General features: G+C 33.4%; 1 protein-coding gene across 2 annotated transcripts in view; it reads right to left on the reverse strand.

The window, feature by feature from the left end:
* The window catches only part of LOC118190952 (WW domain-containing transcription regulator protein 1-like), a 145,754-nt gene that overhangs the window by 13,523 nt on the left and 104,467 nt on the right, over positions 1–27,764 (reverse strand). For both annotated transcript variants that reach the window (XM_035361747.2, XM_035361746.2), the window contains exons 2-4: positions 3,116–3,306; positions 1,400–1,476; positions 252–461 (exon numbers count right to left, since the gene is read on the reverse strand). In XM_035361747.2, the coding sequence (XP_035217638.1) occupies positions 252–461; positions 1,400–1,476; positions 3,116–3,306 (478 nt within the window). The remainder of the gene's footprint in view (positions 1–251; positions 462–1,399; positions 1,477–3,115; positions 3,307–27,764) is intronic.

Raw genomic sequence — 27,764 nt, forward strand, 5'->3', positions numbered from 1 at the left:
TTATTAACAAATAGCACTATTAGGTTATTTAATTAATAACAAATTTGGCATTGCATCCATTCTTTTTCAAAATCTCCCCCCCCCACCTCTCAAAATAAAATTCTATGGTAAAATAGAAAATCATGAATACTTGTTACTCCTTATTTTAAATTAACATTCTAATGCCAATAAATTAAAAGCCGGGAAGCTCAATTCATTGCAGTAAGCAATAATTGAATACAAAGGGAAAATGTTACTTGGAAAAAAAATACCTGGCGCATAATTTCTTGTTGTCGGAGTCTCAACTGCTCTCGCTCCATTTCTAAGCTCTGTACACGAAGGTTTTGCTGTCTCTGTTGTATGTTCATCTGATTACTTAAGCTTCCAGTAGTAGAGCTCACAGCAGCAGCAATTGAAGGGGGCAGTTTTATACTTTGTGTTGGTAGATGTCTTACAAGATTGACACTGTTATTAGCCTGTACCTTTGGAATAAAAACAAATAAGTTACAAGACAGATTCTGAGTGGCTATGTACTGAAAATATAACAAATGTAAAATATGCATTGAAAATAGGACAAAACTGAAAATGTATTTTGAATACAAATCCTTAATATAATAATTTATTTAAGGATAAAAACGAATAAGTTACAAGAAAAATTCTGAATGACTATGTACTGAAAATATAACAAATGTAAAATATGAATTGAAATAGGACAAAACTGAAAATGCGTTTTCAATACAAACCCTTAATATTTCAACCTTAATATAATTTAATTTACCCTTACTATATTTATTTTAAAAACCTTATATAATTTTTAATACCCTTTATAGTATTAAAAAATAATATAAAACTTTTTAACCAAACAATGATCTATTATAAAAACATTGTAATGGACTACATTACCATTTCAAATCCTTTATGGAATACAATTCTTTTTCCCTCAATAAATTAAATTTCAGGACAACATATTTATGCATATGCACAGATATGGTAAAAACCACTATCCTTTTATAACTTCCCAATTTTAAAATTTATAATTTCCAATTTTGTATTAAAACCTGAAACATTTTTGCCCACTTTCAGTTGTTACAAATATTTGTTTATTTTTATAATATACCATCTCTCACGAGCTGCCTTTTTAAAAAGAGCGGCCATCTCATCTCAGTTACAATATTTCTTAAACCATCATGCACTACATATTTTCCTACTATGTAAAATAAATGCATTAATTTATTACTTATAACAAATTATATTGTATTAAAATCCACTATTTATTATTAATTTGAAAATATCTATGATTGTAAAGGGTGTGTAAACCAAAATAAAATTTTCTATAACATTCTTTGTAACAGAACACAGAAGATGAAATTTCAAATTTAAATAATAAATAACATTAATTGTCCAAATTAAACTCCATTACCTGAGAAGGGTTCTGTAAAGCAGAAATAGACTGCTGAGTGGGGCAACTGACTGTGGGCGGTGTTTGAAGATGAGCAGCTGCAAAAAATAACAAAAGCTTCATTATCATTATATTTACAGGGGAAAAAATAATGAAATTAGTACAGTGCAAGCCTGGAACCGGCTCGAGTCTTCGGTAATTCCGGAAATTTCGGGATTTTAGATTTATCTCATTTTATTTGTTTATTTACAAGATGGTGATCCATAGGTCCGGATATTAGATCATTCCGGAAATTGGACGCTCGGATTTCGGACTTTACACCTTTATACTGTATACTGCATTTATAAATCAGCTTTTTGGCATAATATTAGCACAACCGCTTTTAGTTAATACTTTTAGTTTATATAATAGCTAATTATAATCACTAGTACAAACTTCTTCATGGCATTTTAAATAACTATGCCCCCCCCCCCCAAAAAAAAGGAAAGAAGAGAGAGGGAAAAAATTACGTTGAATGCATACACTTAAGAAAAAGGGGGGATGAAAAGAAAGAAAAAAATAAACACTGAAAAGCAAAATAACTAGTACTACTCTTCTTAAACAGAATTAGGAATTTTTTAATTTTTTCAGGATCAAATGTGAAGCAGCTAATAAATGCTTTGCCTTAAGTTTGGGGAAAAAAGAAAGCATCTTTACATACATACAGTCATATTCAATTTACTTTACTGCCATTAAATTTCATAAATTTAAAATACATATACTTTTAATTACAAATTCATTTTAAACAGTACAAATTAGTTCTTCAATAAAGTATGCTCTATAAAAGAAAAATTAACATATCAATTCTAAGTGTTTTTTTTTTAAATAACAGGTACATTTGACTTTAGAAAATCATACTTGCTTGAAGACATTTTAATAGTATGAGTCAATCATATGCTAATTATGAATGCTTATCATATGGAAGATTAAAAAAACCCTTAAAATTTTTAGTACAAGAATATGCACAAAAAGGGCTGAAAATATTTTATTTTTAAGATAATTTCTACCATATTCAATGTCAGTGGATCACAGTTTCAATGACACCTGGATTCCAGAAGAATGATTCCAGAAGAACTGTTCTTCTCAGATGACTATCTAGCAACTGATACATGGTTTTACCTCAATGCATGTACTAAACTTTTTGACAAGAAAGTAGCTCTTAAACAATGTATTCAAAATCAGCTGAATCAAAAGTTTCTAATATTAAGCATAAAAAATACACAGAAGTTTATAATATTTTTCTTTACCTTCAAATGGCCCTAACAGGCTATGCAAATAAAAGGACATAACACTAAGCTTTCCCTGAGTTAGAGTTCTGGGGTTCTGGTCTAGCTGCAAGAAGTTTTTCTCATATGCAATATAAATACAAACAAGTTTCTCTCAGAAAGTTTTCCCTGAAGGCATCCTTTGCTTTAAGCAGAAAGTCTAAGATCTTCAATATTACACTAAATTATATACATTTATGCAGTCAAATAATCCAGTCCATTCTCAAATGAACATCAGCAGGCTCCCTACTACTGGTTTCTAAAATGCATACATGAACATTCACGCACTCAAGCTTAAAGCCCATAATATATCTGTAGAAGCATTTTGTATAATATGACTTTGATCACTTATTGCCAAGTTCATTTTTATTTCTCCTTCATAAAGAAAATAACACATTATGTTAAAAATATTTAGAAAATGAGAGACACTTACGTATTCGAGGATCTAACCAGCTTGTTGTACGATCAATATGGTTAATAAAATAAACTTCTCCTTCGAGTGTGGTGGCTCTTTCCCAGCCTTTTGGAAGATCATTTATGTTTTGCATATCCACTGAAGCTGAAATGCTTCCAGAATTTAACTTCTTACGAGGATCAACCCATGTTGTTGTTTGTGTCAAATGACTGCAAATAATAAAACGTTGTTATGACAGATAAGAAAAAATACTATACATAAATATATGCCATTAAAAATGCATACACTTAAGAATAAAACGCACATGTAAGAAATGATAAATGAAAATTAAAGCATATTAATTTCAAAATAAAACAAATTAATTATAAAACTGACATTGAAAAATCACAATAACACTTTCCCCCTTCTTCATTTCTTTCTTGTTTCTTCCCCCCTTTTGCTTTCTTTGAGGGGCGGGACTACTAAATTTCAGATTGTGCTACTGTATTCAATGAAGGATTCTATATGATTTTTAATAACAGATCCACACAATGAACATCTTTCCAAAATAAAAAATCTATCTACCATCGAATTATATCGGCTCTTGGACAGTTCTACAAAGCAGCAGTTTGCTTTTCTGTTCTTTCACCACAAACACTGGTACGGCACTTTATACGCAGTAAAATGTCTTGTCTGAAGATTTTGAATTCTTCTCATACGGAACACTGTTATAGAGAAGCAATGAACATATCTGATACGTTAAGAAAAAAGTAAGTGATAAAGTTCATGATACAGTGTTACAGAATATCATTCACAACAGTCATAATATTCAATTTTTAAAGACCTAAATTATTGTTCATGTTAACTTGCCTTTTAATTGGGATTTTTTCAGAAAACATCCACATTTTCCCTTCATACTAACTTTTTGAATGATACAATTTCACTGTATCAATATTATCTTTTTTAAATGGCCAGTCGTTTTATTTAATAGCCATTAGCCTTGCGCCACTGCTAGGGCCGAAAGTGGTGGCCATTTCATTATTGGAAGCACCTAAATAGGTGGCCACCGTTGCCTCCTATGAAGGGACGGACAGTTAGACGGCTGTGTCTTCTCCGGTATTCGGACCCGGGCTCATCGCTACGGCAGTCAGGGTCACTAACCACTACACCGGCTAGGCGGCATCTATGTTATATATGAAAAAAAACTATGAATAAACTAGCTGCGAGTTCTATGCAATATTCTGTGGAACAAACACTTCATCTTCGCAGAGCAATACTGTGACTGGCAGTAACAGCACTTTGAAACAGCTGGAACTATATTCAAACGATATTCAGAGGAATAAACTGCCATTGCGTTTTATTTATTTATTTCGCTGAATTCCATCATTTATCAGTTAGTCATTACTTTTATATTTATATTAAAAATTCAAGCATTAGCGATAAAAGCTCTATATATTCTTCAGAATCTGATTTTGTTCGAAGTCAACAACGACCATGGCTTTCTTTCTCATCTGTAATATAATACAAGCTGCATGTTTAAAAATGCTATCCCCACAGTTTAATTAAATCACCATTTACATGTGGAATATCCCTTGCAACTATGAAAAATGTACAACAAAGTGAATAATAATTAAAAATGAAAATATAAATTCCATCGTAGTAACAACTTTCAAAATAACTTTGAATACTTAGCTTCTAAACGCAAAGTAAATTTATATCATTTCAAAAGATTTATTCAAAATTTGTCATACAGAACTGCACTTTCGAAACAGGAAGATACTCCAACTGTTAATTTTTACTGCTAGTATGAATAGAAAACAATACGCTTTTGGGGGGAGGGAGAGGGTGCTCTGGAGAACAAATTTTAAACCACAATAAATCACAACCATGAAATGCATTATATAAATTTAATCCGCTTTTATTAAATTTTGGAATTTCATTTTTTCCAACACCAATGAGAGACAAATCACTTACATAGAAACAGGTTACAACAATACACACTTTTATTCATTAAAGGAAAACACTAGTATAATGACATTTTAGTAATTTGAAAGATTTATCTTTTTCATTACCTATCTAATTTAACTTTTCGATTACTTTATAATATCTTTCTATTTACTTTCTTCTATTATACGCATCAGCTGTGTAATAAATTATACACCAAAACAAAGAAATGTAAACATACATTTTTGTATAATATCGAATTTAAGATGTAAAAATTCCTTAAACATAGAAAACCATATCATTTACATATGGAGAAAATTCTCAGTCATTTTTTAACGCAATATTGCTGCAGTCTTCCTTTTTATGAGAAGAAATACTGGTCTATAATGTACACGAAATAATAATGCTTGCACTGTATGTCCCACAATGATTTATATTTAATACACTAATTTTAAAATTACTTCATTTGCAAACAACATCTGAAAAAATTCCGTAAAGGATATGCTAACAAACACAGTAGAAAATTTTCAAAAATTAAAATACAGAAAGAACAAGAACAGCAAAAATACAGAACGAGTGATTTCTTATTTGTCAGTTTATCATAAGAGTTAAAATCATCTTAACATCTTTTGAAAGTAAGATATAATGTATTTTATTAATCCTTTGTAGGCAACCTGTTATTTACAATAATCAATATATTATTCAATCCATTATTTTAATTCATTCTTTTATTTACGATTTTCAAATGACTCAGCTTAAGAAACAAGGTATGTATTGCTAAGCTGAAAAGCGAAAAGAACGAAACCAGAAGAGAGAAAGTGGCCCGGGTTCGGGCAATTGCCCTTCGAACGTCAGTCACCCTTCGTTGGTGATTAGCCGCCCCATTTCAACTACCTGCAGGCCAACTGCCTTTCCGCCCGGTTGGTAAGATAATGACCAGCTTTCCCTCTAAGGCAACTTCAGACTGCTCGGCAGTGCGCATGAAAGTAATATCCATAGAGCCATATTTTCTCAACAGCATAAATCTTGATATATTTAAAAATCTATGCTGCTAAGTCTTAAAAAAAAACTTCTGGAAGTTATCGTATGCGTCTTAGATGAAAGCAGGTTATTATTAGAAAACACAAACTTAGCAATGAATTAGATATTTGCGTTAAAGTCCTCCTAAAAGTATTTGAGGAGTTTATCTGCTACTGATAGGTCAGCTTCACACAGAAACGGATTCGTATTTATCAGAGAAATTAAAATTGTGCATATATTTACAAACTGAAAAGCTCCGTATAGGCAGTCAGTTCCATATCGAAAATCAGACTTCACTCGCATATATTTACAAACTGAAAAGCTCCGTATAGGCAGTCAGTTCCATATCGAAAATCAGACTTCACTCGCAATCATCACTGCTCAGTACCATTCATCCATCCTCCTCTCACATCATCTTCAAATCTAAAATCCCCCTTTCTTTTCCAAAAATTCCACATTAAGTGCATCCATTTCGTGATTCTCGAGCAGCTTGAATTTAAGAAATTCCATTAAAGAAGATAACAAAATGCGTCATGTCTCTGGTTGACAGAAAAGTGGTGGACGAAGATGCTGCAACCATAAATTATCCCTAAGGTCCTAAGATTTATTCCATAATTTATCCCTAAGATACCACCATAATTTATCCCTAAGGTCCGTTGCAAGTTCTGTATGGCATTTTTGGAACATATCTATCTTCAAATATTACGATATTAATACGAAAAATTGCATACGACTGGCTTAATTTCCTCAGGCTTACTCCAATGTAATTAACCAACACCAGTTGCAAATAAATTGAGAAAGTCGTGTATTTCAACGTGTTAACTAAATATTTACTTTCAAATGAGAAGGAACGGAAAACTGCAGCAGAAAAGTGGGCTAATATTTGCGCAAGATAACAGAACGTTCGAAAGACAAAAATTTGTAATTGTGATGGATTAGCATTCCCAAAATTGATGGCCCATCCCAGCAAAGTAATACTGATCTCATCGCTGGTAACTCATAATTTTAGATAATAACGTAAGCTATATTTTAGATAGTAACGTTAAAAATGTTCGAAATTCGGATAATGTTGAAATGGACACTATCCAGAATGATAAGCCTCTTAAGAGTCAGATTAAACCGATTATGGTTCCGTTTCTTAAACTTAACAAATCTGTTATTTAAATATATATATATATATATATATATATATAATATAACAAGCAAGGGTAGTTAAACCTATCAGATGATACAAGTGTCATTTTTTATCAACTCAGCTTTCAGGGGAATTTTTGAAAATCGTACCTGTCTGTCCCGATAACTATCGAATTATTTTCGCGTTATCGCGAAACAGTATAAAACCGTCAAAATTTTTCTGAAAGGATTACTTTTGGACTGCCTTGCGTAAGAAATTAAGCAGGAACTTAGCGAGGAGGCTTTTGTATCATCAAACTCTGCCTTATGTAAAGATTTCGCACACGCGTGACTATGTCTCTAATTCAAATTCAACTCGCAAATGAACCTGTAACAGGAAGAGCTTGTAGAGTCATTAAATTATTTTGATACGGGAGACATGAAAATATGAGCAATGCCCTCGCCGGGACTCGAACCTGGACCTCTCGAATACGTGGGATGTGCTAACCATTACACCAGGACGGCATTCAGAGAGAAGGGAGAGAATGCCTTACATACTCCCCCTTTTAAAGGGCGACTGGGGATTAGTCGCCAATCGCCAAAATGCTGGTGGTGAAGAATCATCATCCACCACTTTTAGTTCGGGCGCGACTGTAGCGTCATTAGTTCATTTTGAAGCAGGAAAAATAAAAAATGAACAGTGCCCTCGCCGGAAATCGAACCTGGACTTCTCGAATACGCGCAGAGTGTGCTGACCATTACACCACGAAGGCATTCAGAAAGGACGAAGAGAATATTACATAATTACTTTGTTATGCCTCAATATAAATAGCAATTCTTACAGGTTTAATTATGGCACAATGCCGTAATTGTTAGCAGTATGGAACGAATGAAAACTCAACCCAGATGTGCAAAGTGTGTCCTAACACATAAAGTTCAGCACGAGGAAAAGCCCACAGACTAGCTAAAATGCCCCTGACGGCTGGCCAACAATATATATAACGTAAGTTATACAATATATAAAAAAAGACTGCAAACGTGTAATCCTTGACTTTTATACATTGCTAATGGTTGGTCTATACTAATAACGCAATTCAGGAGTTAAACGTTGAGGTTAATTTGCTTCAGCAATGAAATTTTAACGCTCGGATAATATTTTGCGCAACAGTCTAGTTCGCAACAGTTAGTTTAAAACCCGAATATTTCCAACAGCATTTTTCAAATACGGCCGAAATGTACCAATGAAGTTGCCTTGAAAGATTTCATCCGAAAACTGTTGTATGCTGAAGCATACTACTACACAAGCTATAAAAATAAAGATTTTATACACAATTCACATTATATTTCTATCTCATGTATTGTTATCCCATGTATAAAGTTATTAAAGCTTAAAAGGTGCACAAGGGTCATAAAAACCTAGTACACTGGCTTACTATTAAAACTCGAGCACACAAGTTTTCAGTCGTTCTTGCCCCTCACCCCTTAAATTTTTGTATTTAAAAGTAATGTATACTAAATACTAAAATATACGTAGATTTAGAAACCATTTATTTTCGCATACGCATAAGGATATGTATAAATTTAAATTTTATTATATATAATATAGATATTCAAATAATTGTTAATATATTAGCTATTAATATACATAAAAAATTATATATACATTCAGTAAACACAAACAAATAAATTCCACTGGTTTCTCTCTATGATGCCCATGTTTAACTTTAATTTTACCTTTGAAGTGCTTTGAATAGCTTTATTGTGAGCTTTCTGTTATAGTTTGAGTCTTTGAATTTGAGGCTGAACAAATCGTTCTCTGTAACCGTGAAATTTCACACTGTTTGAAAAGCTTTGCTCGAATAAAAATTCTACATAATAACAAGTCTATCCCGGACATATTATTTTTAAATATTGTTCAATAAGCATTTAAAAAAACATGCATAAAAATTAAAGGATGTGTAATATGCTTTCAAATTCGCAAACTCGAAAGACCATAATTGCTAGAACTTAGAATAAAAGTTCTCAGAATGTTTGACGATGAAAATCATCCGGAAGATGCAGTTACGAATATTCTCAGAACAGTGCTATCTTAACGAATGAGCCCACTGGGGACTTATTAGATGACCCAATAAGCACAGAGGTCCCAAGTTATCTGTTTATATTTCAATCAATTTCTTTTCTCTCATCAGCTGCCGTATGCACACCTGTAAAATAATTTTGTCCAAGGGATCTTAAAGTTACGAAGATGTAACTGCTTCAGAACGTAAAATGATAAAGTCTTGAAGACATCTTCAGATATTCTGGGATATCAACCTAAACAAGATATCTACAGGATGTTAAACTGAGAAGCTCTTAGAACAACTAAGAATCGAGATCCTCAGTTTGTCCAAGAACGTTGCAACTTAAGCAGGGCATTCTGAAGATGCTCTGTGTTACAGGGAAAGGGAAGTAATTTTTTAGTCTAACATCACATTTGGCCATTTAAAAGGGCAAAAAAAGGCTCCTTTTTTCATCGAATGCAGAAGTTTTCCACAGGTAAGGAAGGCAGTCAAAATTTATCTTCGTAGCATCCCAACTTCCAGAGAGGTGGGGGGGGGGGGGAGAAGGCCTAAGTCTCCTTCCACGTTTCAGCCCTCACGTGCTTCAGTGCTCTACTCTTGTCGTTCAGTTTTTGACCCTGAGTTGGGTGGCCGAGAAACCAAAACTTCCCTTATCAGTTAGGAGAGAGAAATAGGGAGGTAACCAATGACCCAGCACGTGTTTCTTTTAATGGGAGCCATCGAACTAAAAATCAGGCCCTTTCCGGAGCACCTACCATTATTGTAGGTCCTCAAAAGAGTCCGAAGTCTATCAGACGAGCTCGATTTCCTGAGAAAGTAACTCATTGTAATGCGAAACATGGCCCAGAATCTGAAATGAGACGGCGACGAAATTACAGTGCACGCTTCGCTGGTCTTCCCCCATTCATCCCTCCCAGCATATATTCAGGGATTTACCTGATCTTACAATAAAAGTGGTTTGAGTCAATGTGGTCGGAATTGCCAATATATATATGTATTTAATTCTGCAGATATTAAGTTGGAAGCTAGTTTAATACCTAAGAGATCTATACTTTACTCAAAACGTCTGAGTTTCATTAAAATGCTCGAAAAGCCACACTTTATGATGTAATTCCACCATTTTGGATATGTTTAGTTTAAAAAAAAATATATAAACATCACTTAGAAAACAAGGCTAAGGGGTCTGGAAAGCTCAGCTAATTCAAAAATCCCCAGACGCAAGCGTTTCTTACTGTTCAGTCGTTGTTTTGTTTTATATTGAGATTTCCATATAGAGCATAGCGGATTCAGAAACTGACTTAATGGTTCTCTGTAATTCTGGATGACATTAGAGTTATGAACATGTTGACACATATTCTGTGGTTTTAATTAATTTTTCAGAATAACTGAAAGGCTAAAAGACTGCCTTTTATGACAATCGCTTAGAATTTGTACATAAATAAATACTGAAAGATGCTACGTTTAACTCCTTATCAATAACCAAAATTACCAATCACTTTCGGTATACTTTATAATTATTACTATACTGAAAATTTTCCATAAACTTTGTTAAACATAAAAACATTAAGTTTTTAAAAACATATGTCTGTTTAACAACAAAAGCAACTCTTACTGAGTGATGCTGTTCAGTATCAACTTCGCTGTTATGTGTCTCTACAATGTTCAAGAAATTTACACTCGATAAATCTAAAATTTTTAAATGCCAAGACATCCGAGAGAAAGTAAATCCTTTCAAAGTGCATTCTAGAGTTTTAACATTTTTGCGTAAGGGTGAATGAATGCCTTGTATTCTCAAACTATGCAGCAAAAACATTAAGAGATTTAACAAGACATTTAGGTTTACAAAACTATTAACAGTCGGCTCATGAATTGGAATCACAGGTAAAAGTGTCTGAATCCCGGATAAGCCATTACTAGAAATTTTACATTGCAGTATAGAAATATGATTAAAAATGGCAACAGAAACGTTTTTTGCACATTTGCCAATTTCTTCTTTCAAGTTCTTTTTCCGAACTGAGAGCTGCAATCACACGCCTCCTTTTTCTAAATATATCCATAAAACTTATTTACAACTTGTTTCTACTAACTCCATAAAACACCATTTCAGTCTACACTCTCAAGAAGTATTTTAGTTTCATTCTACGAGTTTAGCTTAAGCATAATTCCTATACTTTGCCATATTCAACTTGAGCACATTTTTACTCCCCCATGGCATTCCGTATAACTCCATTATACAATGCATGTTTACGCCAACCTCACTAGAATACCTGAGTATGGAAAAATTCATATTAATCCTTTAAGTCCAATCACACCAATTCTAGTTACTGCAAGCCATAGTCCGATAACAAAGCACCTGAAATTCAACTGCCCAAATTTAAATTTTCAATGTCCCCATGCGTCACTCCAACAAAGCAATATGTGCTGATGATTGCCCTACTATACAATTAAAATCTTTTTATCTATATCTTTAATGAAGACCTGCCTCCCAAATGATCAAAATTAAGAATTGCCGAAACAACAGTTGTAAATAATCTTGCTGAAGGCAAATACAAATTAGCAAAATTTATATGGTTTCCGTAATACATGCATACTACACAAAACCTGGCCTCAGAATCAGACCTCGCAAAATCCCTTTTAATGTACGAAAGAAGTTCTAACTAATTGTGGCCCGATATCGTCATAAAGAACTGTTATGAAAGCAAGGGCACAAAGCAAGATAAAATCAGAAGCTTTCCATTTAAATTTGGACTATAATCTTATTATGTGCGTGTACTAAGGTCGAATGTATACTCGGGGACAAACGGGTAACTGTACATTTCTAAATTCAAACCTTTAAGTAGTATCTCTTACAAATACCGAAAAATTACATCTACTAAAATACTACACCGTCTGTTTGGCCACAAAAAGCGTTTTTATTAAATACAATTTTCCAATGCGTGGCTTACGCGGTTTAGAGAAGAAATATAAAAGGTGAATAAGAACTAAGAAATATATCCCCGAAACTGTGGCAAGAGTGAACCACTTGGGAAATAGTGCATGACGAACTCTGAAATCAGTTGACATTGCAATCATAGTTAAGCATCTCTGTAAGTTATTAACGTTTTAATTATATTAATATATTCGCATAGTAATAATCTAGATACTGTTTCCTGTATACTTCCGATTAATGCTAATATCTGCTTTTTCACAGACATTGATAGACAAATTTACATCACAAAAAATGGCACAAACTTCATTAGTATGGTTACAATGTAGATAAAAGGATTTCTTTATTTAAATAAGTATTTGTACCGTCCCTGTATTTACAAAACCCGATATCATTCCCCCTCCCATATATAGGGAGCAAGAATTATTTTCCATTTAACAATTACGAAGACAAAATTGTAGAGTCATTAGGATTTTTTTTAGAGGCCAGCAAGATGAAAAATTAGCAAACGCCTTCGCCGGGAATCGAACCACGGACCTCTGAAATACCGGCTCAGTGTGCAGAACCACTACACCACGAAGGACGCTAGGAAAGTGGGAGAAATACCTTATATACTCCCCTTTTTAAAGGGCGACTAGGGTTTTAGGGGACCTAGTCGCCAAATCCTGGGTGCGGAGAATCATCATCCACAACCCTTTTAGTTCGGGCGCCACTTGTAGAGTCATTAGGATTTTTTTTAGAGGCCAGCAAGATGAAAAATTAGCAAACGCCTTCGCCGGGAATCGAACCACGGACCTCTGAAATACCGGCTCAGTGTGCAGAACCACTACACCACGAAGGACGCTAGGAAAGTGGGAGAAATACCTTATAAAATTATAAGAGCGTAGTCACAGGAGAATGAGGGGTTCAATCTCTAAAACATCTTGGCAGTTTGCTGTTACTGCTCAAGAAAGTAATCAAGATATCCACAAAAAATTGCTACTTTATAGCTCAAGAAAGCAGTTAAGAGATCCACAGAAAATCAGTTAAGTGCATAACACATGTAAGATATGCGCGTTAAAATTATTTAAAAATCAACCTTAACTTGACGATACTTTTACAAAAGTATCTATACATTTCGAAAGATGATTTGAAGACGCCAGTTTTTTAAAGTCTCTTTTGTTTCTCTTGAGTTTTTAAAGTCTCTTTTGAAACACACAGATGCTTTTATAAAGGTCTATTTTAACATAAATTTTGTTAAATTTTAAGAATCAAAACAAATATTAGTGTTCCTTTGAAGAAAATTTCCACTCGGGAAACAGTGATGTAAATTATAGAACTAGCTGCAATAAATGCATAACAAATTTAAATTTAACATTATTTCACCCACAAATGGTGACCAGACAAAAGCCCACAAAATAATCTCCACTGTCATAATTGCCGACGTGACAAATACCAAATAAATATCATTATCCTCGCAAAATGATTCGACTACAGTGATAGGTGCAGGGGTCGAACAAGAAAAAATTCTTTTCCCTAACAGGCAACAGCGTTTCAGGAAGGAGATTTGTTACTACTCAAATTGTAACAAATGCCTCTCTGTAGAATTGGCAGCATATAATTTGGAATCACATGACCCGAAGGGGCAGAAAATTATAAAAATATAGACATCATAATTAAGAACGTTTTATTCACATTTTTCAGAGGTACAGTTAAGATGCGGCTTGAATTCAAAGCGAATAGTTTAACCTTTCACTAAATTAGGTAGCTTAATATATTTATATTACTACCTATTTAAGAAAACAAAAATGTTTTATATTTTTCCTCACCTATTAAAATCGCTTCATTTTTTACTATTTTCCCTATTTTAAAATTCTGACGTGACTCTAATTCGAAGTAATATGGTACTAAAAATATATTAAATATCCTAATCCTTAAATTTATATGAAATTTTACACTATATTAAAATGCTTACGCCTACACATATACAATTTTTTATCCAAATAACTCCAGAATTTCACCTTCTAACTAATAAAATATTTGATACTGACAGTTTTTGTAAGTTCTATAAAATTCTATAAAAGGTCTAGAAACAAGTTTTATTTTCACACTTGTTTAGCCTTGTAATATTAATGAAATCAACAGTCACAATTATGACAGATTCTAAATAAGATAGATGTAAATTGCATCGCTCTTAAAGCTCAAACAATAAATATCTATTATTTTACTTACAATCATAAATATTTGTTATTTTACTTGCAATCAAGAATATTAAAATGAAGCGGCGATGTTTAATACTTTCGTGCATGCATTATTAATGAATTTAACCCTAATCCATTTTCTTGCTTTCGATGTTACTTGTCTAACGTCACTTGCCTGGTTAATTAATTATAGCAAAGAATGCGAGAACTAACTAAAAGGAATGATAACTTTGTGCAGCATATTCTATGGGAAGGTGGCTAGTATTTATGGCCCACTTAACGAAAAGAATAAAAGCTTAGGCAGTCTGTGTTGTATGGCCATATGAAATCAAAGCCGTGATGATATAGGGCTATTTTTTCGAAGTCTGTCAGTGAAGAATGTTGCAGGACTTAAATGCGCCGAATTTATTTATACTTATCAATTTAAATAGAATTTAATTTGTCTCGCAGAAAACGGCGAATTTAAATTGGATTAAATATAAAACATACTCATTAACTTAAGAATCTGAGATCTCGAAAAATCGAAAGAATAAAAAAAAAGCAGTATTTGCTGCCAGAAAAGATGCAATTATATATAAAATTGAAAATGCATAGATGGAGCAAGAAACAAAGATTTTGAACTGCATTATTTATGATTTGCGATTATGGGTTTTCAGAAAAACATGCTTTAAGAGTAATAAGAATATAATAACACTTTGAAAATCATTGCCGGCTTCTTGTGGAATAAGATAGCAAAAATATTAATCGTTTACGACGCAAGCCATTTTCCTCCGTAAAACAATAGTAGTATTTTCTCACGATTTAAAAGTTTTTGTGTCTTCTGACCCCAGCGTAGTGGAGGGTAACTGAATGATTGTGGGATCATTTTTTCGCCGCTCCAGATGTCAAAAACCTCGATTCCACTTTTCTCTTCAATGAAACATTGTTACTCTCTCCCGCGTCCGACACGCTGATTGGTTTTCGCTGGGGAGAAGGAAGAAGCGAGCAAACTCAACAACTCCCTCACTTAAAAATTATGGCGTGCATGATTGGAGGGCGCAGGGTTCACCGACTGTGAAAAACATTTGGCTTCTGAATTCTGTCCATCTTCTTCAACAGCCAATCCATGCTTCACTCAACAATTCAACAGAAGCTGAGAGGGACTGGATGAACACATTAAATTGCCCCGGAAATCGCTCATTTTTAACTTACGTAGACCAAGGACCTAAAAATACAAGAAAGATTTGATCTATCATGTGTGCCTAAACGTTTGGTACTGAAAATAACAAGCATATAGCCAATAATGCGCAGCCAACTAAACGATTTAGTTCACCTACCACAGTATACGTTTGCACATATGCAAGCACTTGATTTTATTAACAGCAGACCTCGAATAAACCTCTCACAATTTTTAATCATACTAAAACACTGCTGCTGCCTTATTCTTTTAATGTTCGAAAATTACAAAGTCTTTCCTTGAAAAGAGGATTACGAGAAGACACAAGCAATGATTTACGCAGAATGAATCATGATGAATCGGAGATTTTAATACCTAACTACATCATAGTGGAAAAGGATGGATGGTGTAACATAGTTAATGGTAACGAGTTTTCTAGAATACCTTACTCAGTTTGATGTGGCCATCCTTTATAGTCTGCAATCCAATTTTACATAAGCTCACTCCTCAATTACTTAATCCTTCGCACTAGCCACTCTAATAGTACGTGTAACATTTCCATTTAATCTCCGGGCAAAGACACAGGACATTAACTCACTCTTAATTAACAATGCGTTCCACCTTATTAGTTAATCAACAGGGTGGTTAGGCGTAACAGTTGCTGACAACTGACCACATCCTGTTTAACGAAACAGTACTGCAAGGCAAGCGGCTATTCTCAAAATTATACCTCAAAATTTTTATAAATAAATTTATAAAAAAATTTAAATATTTCTCTTTCCATTATCATTAACGATGCTACATTATACCATTCTATTTCAACAAAATGTTCATACAATTTTCAACACAGTACAGGAAATTTTGGTACGCCATCATCACTCACCCTGTAAAATGCTAAAAAGCTATGATTTTAAACAAGTAATTAATGAAAACAACATCATCTGTCATTATCGATCTCCACTTGCAGATCTAAATTTCGATAAATTGTTTTTTATCAGAAAAGAATTTAAAATATTTTTAAAACGAACAAACTGTTAAGCTAAATTTAACCATACTTTAATTTTAAACTTTCATTTCCTTCATTCATACTCAAACTAGTCAAAAAGGAAATACATACATATATTCTCTTCTAATTTACCTATAAAACTACAGTTTGGAAAACTTTACGACTATTCAGTATAATAACTTATTTTAAAATACACTCTTACACCCCAGAAAAAATATTGTTTCTTTCTCAGCTACTGATTATTCGGCGAGTATTCAGAAAGCTAAAGAAATGGAGCTAGCGTCAGTGGTTATATAAGCTGTTAACCACATCGTCAAACAGCCCGACAACCATCGTTCTGTCACTTGGACAATCGTCTAACTCTAGCAGTTGTCCACTGCAGGAAACAATACCTAAATGACAGGAAGGAAGTACGACAGGAAGCTGTTTGTCTGGGCGGACACACAAAACGCAAGAATTAAAAAGAGAAACACACAAATAAAAGAAAAATAATAAAGAATCGAGATAGTATTCAGTCCCAGTGTTTCGGTTTGACAAAGTCGTTTCAGCTCATCACAATGCACCGCGCATAAATAGTGGAGTCAGCAAGACAGAAGCGCCTCCCCGTCGGATTCATCGCTCGCGGGGGCGTCAGAAATCTCTCTGAATACTTACTCTCGGTTAATGTTCCGGAAAAGGAATAGTACGTTGCAAAGCGGAAAATTTAAATCAAGACTATTTTGCGTCACTGAATAAATGTCTTAAAGCAGACCGTTTTCTAGATGACTCTGGTCTTTCACGAAGGTGGTCGGTCGTCTTAAGGAAGTAATATTCAATGTTAATACTGTAAAACACTGGTCACTTTTGGAGTTGATTATGTTAGGCAGGTGGTCACTATGAATGGGTTCATTGTACAAAACGGATGTTCTATACAGTGTCATCGACTAAAATAAACAAAACGAAAAAAATTCCAAAAAACTTGAAACTGAAATTTAAGACCTCCCTTGCTTCCATGCAAACTAACTTGAATTTTCTCTTTCAAAGGATTATTACTGATGAGGATCTGTCATATGATGTTTTAAATTTGGATTACTTGACATTCGAGAAAAAAATAGCGCTAATATTTCTAACGCTGTCTCAACAGTTTAATTGAAAAATGATCAATGGCTCTAATAGCATTTTAGAACTGCAATCTAGCGAAATGTTACTTCCAACTTGACACTCATACTTCTAATAATAAGACAAAGGGTCTTACTGCCGGATTAGACCCAACAATCTAAGCACATGTGAGAGGTTAGGCTCAGATTGTTGGGTCTAACCCTTAGGCTCCTTAACGTTCTATTATCAAACTATGCAAATACGAAACCTGAAACAACTTATTGTTAGAATTTGCATCAGATGCAATTTAGAAGAAATAGTAGAAATGATACGAGCAAAATAATTCACAAAACTGGTTAGAAACTAAAACTCTATGTGTCTATCTACTTGCAAAGGCTGCTACAGTCCTTTACTGTAAATGTTGCATGAAACGCTTTCATACAGACAATATCATAAGCTTAATTTCGCTACGTCTCGGATTACAACGTGATTGGAGGTGCCGGGTCATACAGGTTTGTTATTATTTAATTGATTATCGTAAAGCACTCAAAGAACAGTTATTTCAGGAAAGGGTAACTTCGTGAAAGACTTTGTAAAAGAAACTGACTTATACTTACATTACACATGGAGAAGACAAATAAAATCTTGTGTAACCAGCCCATTCGAAAATAGAATCCGAGACGAACTGAACAGTTTTATGATTTTGGTCACTTAGAGGGCAGGCAAGACTGGATTTGCTGGAGCTTGTCCAGCTCTCAAGAGATCCAAGAGTTGGGAAACGATTCACTCGCGTTTTTATACCAAACCCGCCAAAACTAAAGCCGCTTCGCCATATTTTAACACATAAATCATTTCACTGTGCTCACTAGTTTTGAAGTAATGTGCATCGGATATTCTTTCTTTATGACATTGTATATCATTAGATAAACATGAATGGCCGAATGGTTAATCTTATTAAATACTGATAGTTCGAATCTCTGCAAACCGACCGTTTGTATAAAGGAACATTTCATGTGTAACGTGAATAAAAGCCATTTTGTTACAGAAATTCCTTCTTTTTATTGTTAAACAGTCGGTATTACATAAACGTTAAATAATGCATTTCCGTTTTAAACTTTTAATTCTGAGGTCGTATCTTTGATTTAAATTTCAAACATCCTTGAAATAGGTTTAAATTACAATGTTTGTAAAAAAATTGGTAGGATATGTATATAAAATTTTTATAAATCTTTAAGCAATGATTAACTTTTCTTTAAAAATTTGGCCGACAACTTTTAAAAAGCGACAATGCAATATCACATGAATAAAACCACTTAAATCCAGATATACATTATTTGAATTTCCTTTACTTTTGCAAAATCTCAGTGTTAATTAATTATACACAGATTCTTAGAATTTTTGAAGCAATGTGAAAAAGCAGTAGTGATCTCGCCGGGATTCAAATCACAAAATTTTAATTTCTGGATGAAGTTGCTAACTACTAGTTATACCACCACAACACGTATATGGAAACGAAATAATTTCTTTTAATTGAATTCACATATATATTCTATCCTCCTGATTCGAATTCAGTTGTTTCCACATAAATAGATTCTAAATACGTCATTGCATATGATTAACAAATTTCAAATATTTGTTTCAAAATAAATCACTACTTCTCATAAAATATGGTTAATTTACCATGTGAAACGTTTAAAAGTTACCTATGTTACCTCACCAATTCGAATTAGTATTTTTAAAATATATATATATAAAGCAATTTATCGCTTCAGCCATAATAAAAACAACTTTCAGATTTCGTTCACAGCTTTTTATTCTCTTTAGCTCTCCAAAATATATTGCGAAATGATTATTTTGGGTACGGTGGAAAGGTTCAAATCTACTCGCGAGAGGATACGTTTACGCAATCGTTTAACAGATTTCGCGAATCATCTTGGCCATTTAAGTCGAATTCACCTAACCCAATGAAGACCGGATTGACGTCATAGGTTCAATCTTAGCTTCATTTTAGATAGCAACACTTAACCTTTGAGATCACAAATACTGGGTTCACATAACATACAAATCAAAGAACATTCCCCCCCCCTTAATCTCCTTTTGCTCGTATGACGTCATGAGTTCGTAAAGAATTGCTTAATGTTTACTGCGAAAATATAATACCTAGGCTTGTTATTTAAAAGATCACCATAAAATTTAAGCTTTCTGCACAACGAAATGTCGACACGCATGAAACAACATGAATATATTATTCTATAGGATGAACCATAAAGTAATAATAATTATAAAAGGTGCGATTTAAACAGGACACTTAGAAAGATATACTTTCTAAAATGCCTCCTTGAAATGAAAGGCACAACTGACGTACAAGGCGTACGATATACTTCATATACTCTCAAAGAATTGCATTTCGCTCTCCTTGATGCGGCTGAATTTTTCTTATGACTTTTTTTCCCTTCTTTTTTTTAATATACTATATCGAAGGAATACACAACTGCGGCTTGGTATCACGCTCTTCTTGGAAAAGAATTTTCTTACGATTAAAAAGAATTAAACCTTATTGGAAGATATTATTATTTCCAACAAGATGGATCCTTCTTCCCTTACACGAATTGTTTTTATATAGTTTATTCAATATTTAGGACGAAAGTCATAGCTTTAGTCTCTTCGAATCATTATCCCGTCACCATACAATCACCTCAATGCTTCACGAACTTCAGTCCACTTGAGTCTCGAACTTCTTTTGTTCTTCGGGCTTGCATTAAAATAAAGTATATCATAAGACCCCCCAAAACAGATCTGAAACACTAATTTTTAATGCTTCTGATAACCTTCACCACGATATTTTGCCAAAGGTAATAGACAATTACATCATCCATACGTCTTCGTCATTTCACGGCCTCCATAAGCAATGGCTTCAAAACCCTCAACAAATTATTGCCTTTTATTTCAAGTAGGTAGTAAAAACATTCTACGTATATTTAATGGTGATTCGGCTTTAGAATGATGCGAAATCCATACGGAGTAAAAACACTGATAAATTATATAACATAAATATACATAATGCAATATAATGAAATTAAAATAAAACTGACTCACTTGCATAAAATTAGCCGAAGAATCAATAGATAAAAAAGTCCTCTTTAACCTCTTAATGGACCAATAATTTTTTTTTTTTTTGGCCAATTTTTTAGTTCTTTATTTTAACCTTTCCCTTTACTTTGAATTAAAACGGTAGCGGATATATTCTGTTGTATTCATATCTTTTCTCAGTTGAGTGAATTAAGAGATTAAAAATATTTTTTATCAGAAGTCGGCACAAACAGCCAACTGGACAAAACTCCTAAATTCTGGTGTTTCACTTCGGTTTCTCTACCCAGTTGGATGGTTTGGTTAATATGATTATGGCAATATGCCTACTGGTTGAATGAGGTGTTTGTAGTTTTCTCCCATACCGTCCAGTTTCCGTTAAGAAATCTTTCAAGAAGGCATTTTCTTACGATTGATTAACCTTCCTTTATTTTGCCGAACTCAACTAACCGACCAGCCAGCCATCATAACTCATACATAAACTAATGCCTTATTGGATTCACTAATTTAAAGCACTAGTTAATGTATTCATAAAGTATGTATCATAAAAGATGCATTATTCAAGTTTTATAGGGTGGTGATTGTGTTCAGAGGACATTTTTATAAGTTATCTTGCCACACCAAGCACGGTTGCACAAAAATGCATGTGATGCAACATCCTTATTACTGCTCTCGTATGTAATTAAGTTAGACTAAAATCGGATCCTTCAAAATACAGTACACATACTAGTCAATTATAGTATATTTCCCCACAGCCCATCAATGGCCACGTGGTTAGAAAAGCTAAACACTGGCAGTTTAGTTTAGGTTATATTCTGGAGAACGGGTTCTCTGCATAAATGTTTTGATGGATTTTCCTTTTTAATGTGAAAGCAAGCCAGTTTCCCTTGGAAAGTCCTTCACGATGATATTCTCCAACACGATGACTATCGGGGAGGAAGGTACTAAACGTGATTAAACTGTTCATAAGTCGGCGACCAGAATTCATACTACACAATGAGAAAAAGAAATTTTAAACCTAAGTTATTTTCGTCTCTGGTAGCAAAGAGGCGAAGCGAGGAATAGGAACTATTCCTGTAAAACGTAAGAACAATCTACACAGGGAACAGTGCTTTTCAATTTCAGCTCGTCACTCAACAACTTCATAATCGAGAAACAAGAAAACAACTTGCCCTATCACTTGAAGGTAAATGGCATCAGAAATATTTCATAAACAAGATTATAAGAACGAAATGCTGTGCAATTATATTTATAAAAACAACTGCATACATTCAAGATTCAGTTCTATAAATGCATTGGAAAATACTATGATTGAATACTCGCTAAACTTCTAAATAGAATGCACCTACACTTCAAGGCGGGGGGGGGGGGAGAATGAATTTTTATCTACTGGCAAACAAATAGGATAAAAAATATTATTCTGCTTAAAGAATTAAGAAACAATTAAAAAAATCTAATAAGCAAAAATTAATAAAAGGTGCTAGAAACATTTTTCTTATTAATGTCTGTACCCACAAATACAGAACATATATATAATAATCCAGTGCATGTGCATCTTATCAATATGCAGAATTATTAAAATAGGTAAACAAGTCCGTCTTCAGTCGCTAAAGCAAGAAAACAGTTCAGAAGAATAAAACAGTTCATTTTGTTATGCCACATGATTTTAATCTAAACTTTTGATACCAAATAGCTATAGATGGTCCACGGGAGTTACTATGACAGCAATACATCAACTTCTTGGTGATCTAACACGCATAAACTCTAATTCTACAGTCTGCAGCCCCTCCCAATTCCTACAGTTCTTCAAAATCCTATTTTTGTTTCATAAAATCTAAAAAGGTGCGTGTAAGGGGCATTTGATAGAACGGTGTGTTTAGGAACTCCAGGATGATTTACTTAAGTCCTGCTCTTCTTCAAATATGCAAATCTCGAAAATTCGAAATATTCTGATTCCAAACATTTCAGATATGAAATGATCAACCAACACTTCCAAAAGACGAATCGCTAAGAGATATTTTTTTGTCTTATTTAAGAGTCTACTATAAATGATCGGATGATGGACTGGATTATTCATGTATGGCGAAGAAACAAACGGAAGAGCTACCTGGGAATAAAATGTTTGCCAGATTTGAACCAATCCTCGAAAAGTCACCATATATTTAATCAAGAATGTGAACATGGTTATAACCAAAATTATTCCATCCGATTTTAAGAACTCAGCCAAATTTGAAAATTATTCCACGATAAATATAATCATTTTACCATTTTCAAGTTAGAATTTAGTGTATCATATTTTAAATGTTGTGCCCATTTCACATATTTTTATCTAAGGCTCTCTTTCTATCTCGCATTTTTTTACCCTCAGCCACAAGGCATGACTCAGTTAACAGTAATAATAATACTTTTCAGGTATTAAAAATGATGGAAATAAATACAGAATCAAATGTTATTGTACTTTCAAGACTTACTTGAGGTGTGGCCTTCAAAGAAACATCTATTACTAATAATACTACAATGCGATTAGGAAGTTCTGAACTCCAATAACTGCAATACATTGGTTCTAAATTAAATTTTCATTTAAAAGTGGAATCTTCTAAGTACGTTCTTTCTCATATATTTAACATTCGAAGAATTTATGCATACACATGCACTGATACATTACAAAGCAACTTTTTTAAATACGAATCCTTCAGATAATACGAAATTCTTTGTTTACGAAAGCATTCAATACACTTCCGTTAATATATGCAGCCGTCTTCGCAATTCATATGTTTCATAACTTATCCTACAGATTCAACGAAGTTACGATGATGAATTATAAGAAAAGGGGGGCTTATGGTGTTTATTTTGTTGGGAAATGCTATTGAATTTTATTTTATCCGATCACTTATCTAACTGAACTTTCACATGTTTACACAAACTTGTTTTTCTCTCACAGATTTTAAATAAACCCATAAGATTATCTTATAAAAGGATGATTAATCGATAAAAGGCTTGTTTCTCTTCGAATTATATATTTTACAAAGGTTTCTTAAAATAAGCAGTGCATGTGATAATTATTTTCAAATACCACGTAATGTTTACATAATTACTACAGAATGTATAGACAGTATTTTACATAAAGCGACAATAAAGAGATTCTCGAGGAATCACAAACTATTTTTTAACATATCATTGGGTTTTCCCATAGCTAGAACATTACATCACGGAAAACAGATTTTGAGGGGGAACTTTTTATTGATGCAATTAACAAATATAAAGTATAATACTGCGACTTCAAAACAAATTCAAAACCAAATAATTTGAATACCCTCACGTATTAAAAACTATGATAAAAATTTTGTAAATGTCATCAGTATTAGAACCTAATCATTTGGAAATATAGCTTTTATTGTTTATTTGTATTTATGAGAAATTTGGTTGAAATGTAGATAGCAAATTCTACCCGATATATGCAAAATACTGCAATGAGAAGCAACTTATTTGGTCACAAATTACAGTCTAGAAAACAAAGAAGCCGCGTGTTTTCTTAAAACAAACTACAGCAGCGACATATAAAGAATAGCAAATAAATTGAAAAATAAATTGAAATGCAAATAAATTGAAAAATACTTAATTTGTTTGGCGCAATTTACGTATTTTGTTTGGTCTTTAACAATTAAACCTCGAGTGGCTTCAAGATATATTTTTAATATATCATAAAAAGCATTTAATGTTTTATAGTTACTGATTTTTATGATAAAGCTATTACTCATACTGCGAATTCAGTTAGTAGGCTATTTGCTATCGGTAGAAATCTCTGCAGTCTGTTTGCAATCTCTGTTTGGAGAAACTCACTGAAAATTTAGCTGATAAGCTGTCACAGCTAAGAATTAGCGTTGATTTGTATGTATTGAACAATATTTCGATTTTTACAAACTTGGAAAAAAGTGTGTGTGTGTGTGTGTGTGATTATGGCAAGGCCTCGAGGGCTATCTGCCTAAGGGGAGGGATGCCTTCGTGGAGGACTTTCTAAGGGGAACTGGCTCGTATACACGTTACACATGGGGAAAACCACGAAAACGCCCATGCAGCCAGCCCGTTCGCGGGATTCGAACCTCGGACCGAACTACCAGTGTTCAGCGACTTTACCGCTCGGCCGCTGGTGGGCCCAACTTGGAAAAAAGACAATGATTCATAATAGTACCTCGCGGTAAAAACGAGACTAACACGTATTCGGTTTCTTTTTTATCACGGTATTTTATTTCTGGAAATTCCTTTATGAAGGCAAATGTAGACTGTGATCATGGGCATGGTCCCTCGATAATTCTGTTGCTATACACTTCCTCCAGAATTCCGTGCAGAATTACAGAGATGACGTCTAATTAAAGATGTGAGAAAGTAACAATATAGAGAGCTTACGTTTTTCTTCACTGGCAGTGGGTCTTTTCTTTTTAGGTACTGAAAAGTACTCCTGGAACTGAAATTTCAAGACCCTCTTACAACCTCATACTTAAGAACCACAAGTATGGTATTAACCAAGTATTTATGATAAATAATATAATGAAAAGGAAGAAATGTAATGAAATGGAATTTAAAGCGGTATTTTTCCCAGCGCATCTCGTGCTGCATCTACAGCACGACTGATGAGTTTATCTAGTTGCATATTAGTCCCAAGTAAGTCTCCATCAATCATATTTTTCATGCTGACAAGGGTTGTTTATTTCGCTTTCTAATTCCGAAAGAAAGAAAAATACCATTAATTGCGGATTATCTTACAGACAGACATACAGATTGGTTAAAAACTTTTTTTAAACTTTTTGACTTCCGCCTGTGACATCCTCACAGCTGTGAAACATTCCTTTATACAGCATGATTGGCATTAAGATAGTATTCCTATTTTAAAACGACAGCATTTTTTATATCTACCTTTCCAAAAACTAAACTGTGCCCTTCTGAAAAATTACCTGCCAGAATTTGGGTGTTTAACCGAAGTAATATTCCACGATTATCTTCAACCATTATTAGTGTGTTTAACGGAAGCAATATTCGACGATTACTTTAAATCACTATTTCTGTTTCATCAGCTGTTTTGTTGTTCGTTTGTTAGTTTGGACAGCGCTAATAGTATAATTTAAATATCGTGCATGATATAGAGAGAACTTCCTTGCAAGGCAATAAAACAATCACTAGATCATAAAATAAGGTAGACGTAGTTTGTTTTATAATTTCACTTTTCAGCAGCTTTCATCCAGGAACTTGCTTATAAAACAGTAAAATATGTGGCAACCACAGATAAATATATATCATTCTGGACTTCTGTAAAGCGCTATAGTTTGGCATCTGTGTTAGGTTTCCAGAAAATGCCACGTTCGACGAAGAAACTTGAGGTCAAATGACGTTTTTTACTGTATTAAAATACTCAACTGCCGAATGTTCTGGTATGGTAGCAAACAGCACAATGTTTCTTTGTAAATAACCACTGAAAGTATAAGAAACGAATCCAGAACTCACCAATCAAACAATTCCAGCTTGAAGTCGTAGAATTCAAATCTTTACATTATTACCGATATCAGGAATGCAAAAATAGTTTCGACAGACTCCACAAATGAAAAGTGATAATATATATTGTGGGAAGAAAGTCAGCTTTTATGAAGTAAATCTCGGCTATTGGACTACATGAAGTAAAACTCGACTATTGACCTTCTCTGACGATTAGCGTGAAATCAAATATTTCATAGATTATTTTCCGTGTTTGGTTGTGGCTTATACAGCAAATGATGCTAAGAGTTTATGGTTAGGACATTAGTGATATATAAATCCTTACGTAATAAGCAGCTTAAATAAAGATGTTGGCACATTTATTGTTTTCCGTAATTCTGAATTAAATTAAAAATCACATGAAAAATTTTCTTTCGTACAGATGTTTCAAGTTACTAACTTCACAATAATTATACGATAAATTTCTGATAAACACAAAGGTTCAATGGTTACTGACATCGTAACGACCGAGCAAATGACGGCTTTATGTCTTATCTGACGAATGAGTATCAGTTAAGACATAAAGGTTAAATGGCTTCTGACAATGCAATAATTGGGTAATAAACATTAGATAAGACAAAAAAGACGAACACACATTCTTTCAATGACGAAAAATTCTCCTAAAACTCTGGTTCATTTATTTATTTATTTAATATTTTTCTTCTAATAATCTGATGACACTCACCTTCCCCCCCCCCGCAAAATGCCATAGAAATATTTATTTAAATTCATAACACAGAGAGGGAAGAGAAATAGAATAAACAAACTCATATCAAATATCATGAATGCAAAAATGGTTTCGATTGATTCCACAAATCAAGAGTGATATTATTACATATTGTGTCTATGAAGAAACGGAATGCATTTATAAATGAAAACTGAGGAGAAAGAGTTGTGTATTAAATGAACAAAGCAAACAAATAACAAAGTGTACTCACACTAACAAAATTCAGGTATACAGTTGTCCGTTTTATTCTGTCTTATTCGCAGAAACGAAATACAACCAACTGCAAGATTTGTTTCTTCTTTTTAATGCAAATGTGCTTGATATAGAAGAAATTTTTCTATTGAATAATTTCTTAACAAAATATGTTATTAGTTAAGAAAATTTAACAGATCATAGATGGATCCTTTTTCCCACTGATGACAAGCTTTCTATTACAGGAGTACGCTGCCACATCACACTGACGAACCTGGATCAAAACAGGGTTAAAAAGAAAACTTAGCAAAGCATTAATTTTATGGATTATGGATAGAGTGTCACAGTTCTAGAAGCATGTGGATACTTTCTGCTTGGGCATGCTTTTGTCTGCCATCCTCAGTCCTCATGATAATGCCTCACAACTGATTTTTCTTAAATGAGCGGTAGATAAAGAAGGGCTATTCTGATTACGGCCAACTCTTTTAGCGACTATGTCCCTAAATCGTATTCCAGCGATCACTTACATTGAAAGGTATTACGCAAAACACACTCGTTTCTTGTGTAAATTGAATTTACATAAACTTCCACAGAAGTGTTTAAAATAAATAAAATTCAAATTAATATCAACGCGATTGTTCAGACATTACACTGAACGAATAGAATCAATGAATGAG

Source organism: Stegodyphus dumicola, chromosome 3 (assembly GCF_044657685.1).
Source record: "Stegodyphus dumicola isolate Sdum_Otavi_A_Nest chromosome 3, ASM4465768v1".
NCBI lineage: Eukaryota > Metazoa > Arthropoda > Arachnida > Araneae > Eresidae > Stegodyphus > Stegodyphus dumicola.